The 8749-nt window shown below is 56.2% G+C and overlaps 1 protein-coding gene across 1 annotated transcript; it reads left to right on the top strand.

Moving 5' to 3' along the window:
* Positions 1 to 3575: 3575 nt before the first annotated feature.
* Fzd9 (frizzled class receptor 9) lies at positions 3576 to 5841 on the top strand. Its single transcript, XM_052753974.1, has one exon. It carries the CDS (start codon positions 3743 to 3745, stop codon positions 5519 to 5521), a length of 1779 nt encoding a protein of 592 aa, XP_052609934.1. The 5' UTR covers positions 3576 to 3742; the 3' UTR covers positions 5522 to 5841.
* Positions 5842 to 8749: the final 2908 nt, after the last annotated feature.

Below are 8749 nucleotides of genomic sequence, written 5' to 3'. Positions count from 1 at the left end.
CCATGTAGAAGCCAGTGGACAACCTCGGGTTCGAGTCAAGGTTTTTTCGCTCTTTGCTGCCATGTACGTCAAGCTAGCTGGCCTTAGCTTATGGGAATTCTCCTGTCTCCACCTTCCCATCTCCCTGTAGAAGAAGCATTGGGGTTGCAGGTGCTGGCGACCATGCGTGGCTTCGCGAGGCATCTGGAGACTTGAACTCAGGTCCTCACACTTACACAGCCAGCTGCCTGGCTGCCTCCCCCGCCCTCTTTAAGCTTTTTTAATGGTCCCTCTCATTCAGACATTCTTTTTACACAGTGGACATTTACAGGCGCCAGCTCCAGGCCCGGAGCCAAAGCCTTTTGGGGCACAGCACAGTGCCTTCCTCCAGGAGCTCCCAGGTTTTGTAGGGGTGAACAGGCTCTGGAGCGGCTGGCTGCACTCGCCAATGGGGTGCGGGGTAGGACTCATCCTAACAGAGTCTGTATCCGAGCTGAGGTGGGGTCTGGCGGAGGGGGTATGGGCTCCCCCTTGAAGGGACGGTGATTGGTGGTTACAAATGCAAGAAAGGCCTCCGGGAAGGTTGCAGGCAGAGCGTGGTGAGGGTGGGAATTCGCGACAGAAGGCTGTCCCTTCCCATAGTGGGCCCCCAGCCAAGGCCCCTAGGAAGGCTGGCATCTTCCAGGGAGGTGGAGCTTCGGGGGGCTCCCAGTGGGGGCGGGCATTGATGGTGACCTCCCTCCATCCCCGTCCTCCTCATCATCTCCCTTTCAGTGTATGCCTGAGGTATTGTTCCTCTTTTGTAAAGAGGGGGATCGGGTAACAAAGCCGGGTGGGTGGGCAGGCAGCCCGAGGGGCCTCTTCTCTTCTCTCCCCAAGCAGCATCTACACTGAGGGGTAGGCGGTTGGGCAATGTCCCATACATACACCTCTGGCTTCCCAGGAGCTGGCTGTTGCCATAGTGACAGGCAGGCCTTGCATCCCACTGGCCCCTGGAGTACCCTCCCCACTGTGGCTGCCAGAGTTAGGGCCCCCAACTCTTTTGCGCCCTGGAGTGGGAGGCAGGGACATACAAAATAGGGTTCCTCCCGGGCCAGGCTCTGCCTCCTAGCTGGCTTTGTGGAAAGGGACTACTCGAGAGAGTCCTAGTCATCCTGACAGGTGTGCAGGAGGCAGGACTAACCCTTGAGATAAGAAAGAAACACACCCTGACCCTGCTGCCCGGTGTGGCTGTTGGCGCTCGGCGAAAAGGAAGGGAAAGATGGACAGAGGGCTCATGGGGGGGGTAGGGACTCTGGGGACCCCAGAGCTGAGCCTTCACCTCTGTCCAGAAGAGGTGGGGATTGCCCCTAGCGGGTGATCATTGAGTCTACTGTGATAGAGAGGAAAGGCCTTGGGGAGTTTGTGAAATTAAAAAAAAAAAAAAAAAAAAAAAACCCAAAAACCTCAACCTGGGGGCGGGGGGTGGCGGCGGCGGCGGCGGCGGCGGCGGCGGCGGCGCACGCCTTTAATCCCAGCACTTGGGAGGCAGAGCCAGGCGGATCTCTGTGAGTTCGAGGCCAGCCTGGTCTACAGAGCGAGTTCCAGGACAGCCAGAGCGGTTATACAGAGAAACCCTGTCTCGAAAACAAAACAAAACAACAACAAAACCTTAGAGAATGGAGGTGTGAGGGTAGGTTGTGGAGTTGAGAGGAGTAATATGGGGGGGGGGGGGGCGTTGCCTGGTAGGGCTTCTGAGGACGCCACCTCCAGGGACCTTCCTGTCTCCTGCTCCCCAGCAGGAGGATCACATGTGTGTATTACACGGCCTGGCTTTGTACATGGGTGGCTGGGGATCCGAACCCGGGTCCTCACGCTTGCCCGGAAAGTTCTTGACTGCCTAAGCCATCTCCCCAGGCCCATTTTGAGGATCTTGCAGCAGAACCTCTGGGGACTCCCAGGGCTGAGTTTGGTGCACAGGGCTGGCTGGATCTTCACAAAGCCCCTTCTCCTCAGTTCTTTCAGAGGTAGAGGGGCTGGGCGCATGCCAGTGACAGCATATGTTTTTCTTTGTCCCCGCCGAGCTCCAGCTCGGCTCTCAGGGAGCCCGGAGACAGTGGGAAGTGACTACCCCAGTTTCTCACTGTGGCCATCAGCCCTGTCCCAACTCCTTCCTGAATCCCAGCTCTAAATATAGCGGGAGGGTATTGGTCAAGTCGGAACATTTGGGCATCTGACTTTCCGTGTGTGTGTGTGTGTGTGTGTGTGTGTGTGTGTGTGTGTGTGTGTGTGTGTGTGTGTAAGAGAGAGACAGACAGACAGGCAACTTCAAGCAGGGAAACAGAACGCCTGCCAGCCCTGACCCCTAGGAGGCATGTGAATCTGAGTAAATACTTTCACCTTCAGACTTGTACGGTGGCCACAGGCTTTCCTGTCGGACCATCACGAGGACTGAAAATATCGCTCTGAAATGCCTGGCTCAGGGGCAGGAAGTAGTGCATGCCTATCATCCCAGCACTTGGGAGGTGGAAGCAGGCAGGGGCGTGAGAAGTTCAAGGTCATCCTTGGATACACAGCGAGTTTAAGGCCAGCTTGGACTATTGGACTACATGAAAGTCTCAGAAACAAACAAACGGGGAGTTTGAGAGATGGACCAGGGGTTAAGAGCACTGGCTGCTCTTCCAGAGGACCTGGGTTCGATTCCTGACAACCACATGGCAGCTCACAATTCCAGTTCCAAGGCCCTCTTCTGGCCTCCAAGGGTACCAGGCACACACACGGTGCATAGACCTACACACAGGCAAAACACCCACACACATAAATAAGAAAATTGAAAAATGAAAAACAAAGTGGACCAGGCAAAAGGAGAATCCGTAGATGGCTCAGCATAAACGTCTGGATGACCTAAGTTTAGTGGGCTTGGTGGAAGGAGAGAGCTGATGCCCCCAAACTGTCCTCATGTGCGTGCAGTTTTGTGAGTGAGTGTGTGTGTGTGTGTGTGTGTGTGTGTGTGTGTGTGTGTGTGTGTGTGTGAGATAAATGTCATGAAAACCAAACCAAACCACCAAAGCTTGGGCTGGGCAAGTGGCTTAGTTGGTAGAGCAGACATGAGGCTCTCTGGGTTCCATCCCTAGAACGAATGGCATAAAACTCAAGTGGTGGCAGCCCTTACGAGGCAGGAGGATCAGGAGAGTTCAAGGTGAGCTTGAGGGCAGCCGGGGTTATCTGAGAGTCTATCTCAAAAACAAAATCAACAACAAAAACATCCTGAAATGGAAGAGGAAGAGGAGGAGGGCCTTGCCTGGGGCTTGGAGACTTTAGGGTGACCCCCTTCCACCTGGGGAGAAAAGGGCGCACTTGACATGGGAGGGGGTACGCATGAGTATGTTCCCGCGGACAGTCGCGTCTGCAGAGCAATGGAAAGGAGATGTCGCCCACACACCTCCAGCGTGGCAGAAAGGCGCGGCACCTTTAAAGCGCGGCGGGGGCGTGCCCGGCGAGACTGTCCCGCCCCCCGGGCGTGTCTTCCCAGTGACCACGCCCTCGGGGTTCGGAGCGGCGGCGGCGGCCGCTGGCGGAGACCGCGCCGGCTCTGGCTGGAGTGGCGGCGGCGGTAGCGGCGGCGGCGGCGGCGGCGGCAGCGGCTGTTCCTCCAAAGGCGCCGCGCGCTCCGGGACACACGTGGGCGGCCGGGAGATGGCGCGCGGCTCCCGACGTGGCGCGCAGATCCCGGGACGCGGGATGGAGGGGCGCGAGTGAGCCGGGGCGGCCGCGCCGCGGGGCGATGGCCGTGCCACCGCTGCTCCGCGGGGCGCTGCTGCTGTGGCAGCTGCTGGCGGCGGGCAGCGAGGCGCTGGAGATCGGCCGCTTCGATCCGGAGCGCGGCCGGGGTCCCGCACCGTGCCAAGCGGTGGAGATCCCCATGTGCCGGGGCATCGGCTACAACTTGACCCGCATGCCCAACCTACTGGGCCACACGTCGCAGGGCGAGGCGGCTGCGCAGCTGGCCGAGTTCGCGCCTCTCGTGCAGTACGGCTGCCACAGCCACCTGCGCTTCTTCCTCTGCTCGCTCTACGCCCCCATGTGCACCGACCAGGTCTCCACTCCCATCCCCGCCTGCCGGCCCATGTGCGAGCAGGCTCGCCTGCGCTGCGCCCCCATCATGGAGCAATTCAATTTCGGCTGGCCAGACTCGCTCGACTGCGCCCGGCTCCCCACGCGCAACGACCCGCACGCGCTGTGCATGGAGGCACCCGAGAACGCTACTGCAGGCCCCACCGAACCCCACAAGGGCCTGGGCATGTTACCCGTGGCACCTCGACCCGCGAGACCACCGGGAGATGCAGCCCCAGGTCCCGGCAGCGGCGGCACCTGTGACAACCCCGAGAAGTTCCAGTACGTGGAGAAGAGTCGCTCGTGCGCTCCGCGCTGCGGGCCCGGCGTCGAGGTGTTCTGGTCTCGGCGCGACAAGGACTTCGCGCTCGTCTGGATGGCTGTGTGGTCTGCCCTGTGTTTCTTCTCCACAGCCTTCACCGTCTTCACCTTTCTGCTGGAGCCTCACCGGTTCCAGTACCCCGAGCGCCCCATTATCTTCCTCTCTATGTGCTACAACGTCTACTCCTTGGCTTTCCTGATCCGAGCGGTGGCAGGTGCACAGAGTGTGGCCTGCGACCAGGAGGCAGGGGCTCTGTATGTGATCCAGGAGGGTCTGGAAAACACAGGCTGCACCCTGGTCTTCCTGTTGCTCTATTACTTCGGGATGGCCAGCTCACTTTGGTGGGTGGTTTTGACTCTCACCTGGTTCCTGGCTGCAGGCAAAAAATGGGGCCATGAGGCCATCGAGGCCCATGGCAGCTACTTCCACATGGCAGCTTGGGGCCTGCCAGCTCTCAAGACCATCGTGGTCCTGACGCTGCGCAAGGTGGCTGGGGATGAGCTGACCGGGCTCTGCTATGTAGCCAGCATGGACCCGGCCGCCCTCACTGGCTTTGTGTTGGTGCCCCTCTCTTGCTACCTGGTACTGGGCACCAGTTTCCTCTTGACCGGTTTTGTGGCTCTCTTCCATATCCGCAAAATCATGAAGACCGGTGGCACCAACACGGAGAAGCTGGAGAAGCTGATGGTCAAGATCGGAGTCTTCTCTATCCTTTACACAGTGCCGGCCACCTGCGTCATTGTCTGCTACGTCTACGAGCGCCTGAACATGGACTACTGGCGCCTTCGGGCCACCGAGCAACCATGCACTGCCGCCCCTGTGCCCGGAGGCCGCAGAGACTGCTCGCTGCCAGGCGGCTCGGTGCCCACTGTGGCTGTCTTCATGCTCAAAATCTTCATGTCCTTGGTGGTGGGCATCACCAGTGGAGTCTGGGTATGGAGTTCCAAGACTTTCCAGACATGGCAGAGCCTGTGCTACCGAAAAATGGCAGCTGGCCGAGCCCGGGCCAAGGCCTGCCGGGCCCCAGGGGGCTATGGCCGCGGTACCCACTGCCACTACAAGGCCCCCACGGTGGTCTTGCACATGACTAAGACAGATCCCTCTCTGGAGAACCCCACACACCTCTAGGGACATAGGCTTGGCTATAGGCTGTGGCTGCCCCCTCCTTGCCCTCCCCTCCCCCCCCTGCAGAGACAGCTGAGTAACAGCTGCCCAGCTGTCAAGGTCAGGCGAGTGAGACACAGGGGGCTAAGGACTAGGGTGGGGACCCAGTAAGGCTCATAACCTTGTTCTTCCTCTCGCAGGGAGGGGACCTAGTTGAGGCCCCCGAGGGTCCTAGGATAAGAAGGAGCCGAAGAGGGCAGGGTCCAGTGTGGAGTTTATTTAATGATGTAATTTATTGTGGCATTTCTCTGGAAGCTGTGACTGGAATAAACCCTCGTGTGGCACTGCTGTGTCCTATCTGGGCTGGAAAGTTGGGCAGACAAGACAGAAGAAACTTCATAAACAGCTGGGGGTAAAGAGGCCAGGAGGCTCCGGGAAGGAGAGGGAACCATGGGTCTCTGTGCATTATTGGTGTCCTAGACTGTGTGTGTGTGTGTGTGTGTGGTTTCTCACTTGTCTCAAGACTGAGACCCACGCCTCTGAAGTGGAACAAGGACACCTTCAGGAATACTCCGGGAACCCCTGGGTGCGACAGGGTTATGTCTAGCCCTAGCAGTGTCTTCCAGCCTTTTTGGGGAAACAGGTAAGCTGCTTTTTCACGCTTTCCTTTAAAAAAAATAAGGGGGTCAAGTCTGTCAGGATGGCTTGGTGGGTAGAGGTGCTTGCCGCCAAGGCTGAGGACGCGAGTTCAGTCGCTGGAACTCACACGGTGGGCGAAGGGAACCGAGTCACACCAATTGTTTTTGGACATCCACACGTGCACTGTGGAAAACTCCCTTCTAAGACACAAAGAAATGTGGCGTCTTTTAAAAAGAAAGCGAGAGAGTTAAGACTTTTCCAAGTCATCGCCTCAACTGCGTCCAGAGGATGGCTATCCTCATTCTCTATGAAGATTGCTGGGTGCTGGGAATGCAACTCAGTCGGTAGAGCGCTCGCCCAGCATGCACGAAGCCCAGGGGTCCATCTCCAACATGGCTTAAAAGAGGCATGGCTGAGCATGTTTGTAACCCAAACGCTTGGGAGGTGGAGGCAGGAAGATAAAAATTCAAGGGCATCTCCCAGCTCCACGAGACTCTACGTGGAAGAAAACAATAAAATAAAAATTAAAAGGGAAGGGGCAGGCCAGACGGCTCAGCAGGTAAAGTTGCTTGCCACGAAGCCTAATTTGAGTTCAATCCTTTGAACTCCCTTGGTAGGAGAGAACCAACTCCCACAAACCTCTGACCCCCCATCAATAGATGTACAAATGTTTTCCAAAGAATTGTCAAGTTAGAAGCATTGTCTTAAAAAAAAAAAAACAGCGTTAACAACATCATCAACAACAAAGCCCTTCAACAACAGCAACAAAACCATTTTTGGTAGTTGGAGCCCCAAGCTGTCTCTTCCTGTTTTTGGATGGAGGGCAAGATGGTTTGACTACACATGCATCTGGGTAGCGGTCTTGGAGGTAAGGAGCTACTGACGTCAGTGAGAACCGTGTCCCTGGCACCAGAATGTGTGGAAAGGTTTGGGGTGCTGACCGCAGCTGTGAGAATAAAGGTCCACAGGGATGTGCACAGCTGTGCGGGGGCCAGTTGGCACACGTGTGTGTGGGAGGTCAGGAGAGCACCATGTCTGTCTGTTAAAGAAGCTCAGGCTACTGGGACCTGCCCCATCCCTGTCCCGTTAAGTGTGTGGTCGTCTTGGAGGTCCATTTCAGCCCAAATTGGCCTCTATCTAGGCTGTGGATGGCAACCAGGTCAAAGTGGGGGGTGGGGGGAAGAGAGAGAATGTGTTGTGTGCGTGTGTGGGGGGGGGGGGTCAGGAGAGTGGCAGAAGTCTATCAGCTCACTGAACTACCCCAGCTTTTTCACTGTGTGCTGGGGTCCTCATACTTGCACAGCACATGTCCATTGCGCCATCTCCCCAGTCCCCAGGCAAAAATCTTGATCACTGGGCCTGGATGTATTCTACATGTAGGCAGTCCCTCAAAAAAAGTTGGCTTATTTGTTGTTGTTGGTTTTGAGACAGTGTCTCTCTACATAGCTCTGGCTGTCCTGAACTATGGAGTCCAGGTTGGCCTCCAATTCAGATTTGTCTGCCTCTGCCTCCCGAGTGCTGGGCCTAAAGGTGCACATCGTCACACCTGGCTAAGGAAGGTTTTAGAAATTGTTTTATTAGACCTCAGCCTTCACTTCATGTCTTCTTGTTACCTTGCTAGTTGAAGTGGGAGTAGGAAACATGAAACACCTCAATTACATGAAGTTTTCTCTGGGAGTAGCATGTGTATGCAACTGAACCATATGAACCAGACACTTGATGCACAGAATACTTTAATTTAGCTTTGCTAGGGAAGAACCCAGAGCTCCGGGCATGTGAGTCACCCCCTCAGGCTTTCCTAGGAAATTCTTTATACAGTTTATTGCATGTAGAATACCCTCCACCTCTTCTCTGTAAGGAGCATTGGTTCATCCCATGTCTGACCCACAAAGCCAGTGGCCTTGCCTTGTATCTCATACAAGGGTTCTTGCATATGAGCTTTTATAGCCCATGCTGGGAATGGGAAGGTATTGGTTACTCAGGACTTGTTCATGGACCTGTAGTAGGATTTTGGCAGCCTGACACCTGGGAAGGGAAAGGCAGGGGGCTGTACTGAGGGAAGTACTTAATGGGCAACCAGTACACAGCTCTGTCCCTGCCAGTCTGTGGGGTACTTGGCTGTCTGTGCAACAGAAACAAGACTGTTGGCTTCTAGAGAAACCGGGAGGGAGATCGGGAAGCAGAGATGGGCAGTGAAGGGGATGCCTCAAGACTTCTCAGTCAGGGGGAGGGAAGGCAGGCCATGTCAGCATAAGCTTCTCAGTTCTGGAGCATGCTGGGAGACCCAGACCCTGGAGGTACTGCCCGGAGCTTTAGATGCCTAGATCCTGTTTCCCCTGTTCTATGGTGGGGATGTGTTTGGAGCCTGAAGGCAGGGGGTGGGTGTGAGGTGTATGCTCCAGGCGGGTGCTAAACCACGGTTACTTCCTGAAACAAGGTCTAAATTTCCTGGGCCAGCTTTAACTTCTGATCTTTCCTCAGCCTCTCTACAGGCGTGGCTTTCAGTAGTGACTTTAACATCCAGATGCCACTTAGCGCCACTGACCATACCCCGTGGCAAGAAAGGTCTTTTAGGGAAAGGGAGGATACAGAACAGGGCCAGGATCATCACTG

This window comes from Peromyscus californicus, unplaced genomic scaffold (assembly GCF_007827085.1).
Source record: "Peromyscus californicus insignis strain IS unplaced genomic scaffold, ASM782708v3 Scaffold_2__1_contigs__length_46816999, whole genome shotgun sequence".
NCBI lineage: Eukaryota > Metazoa > Chordata > Mammalia > Rodentia > Cricetidae > Peromyscus > Peromyscus californicus.
This window is presented reverse-complemented; position numbering and strand designations above follow the sequence as displayed.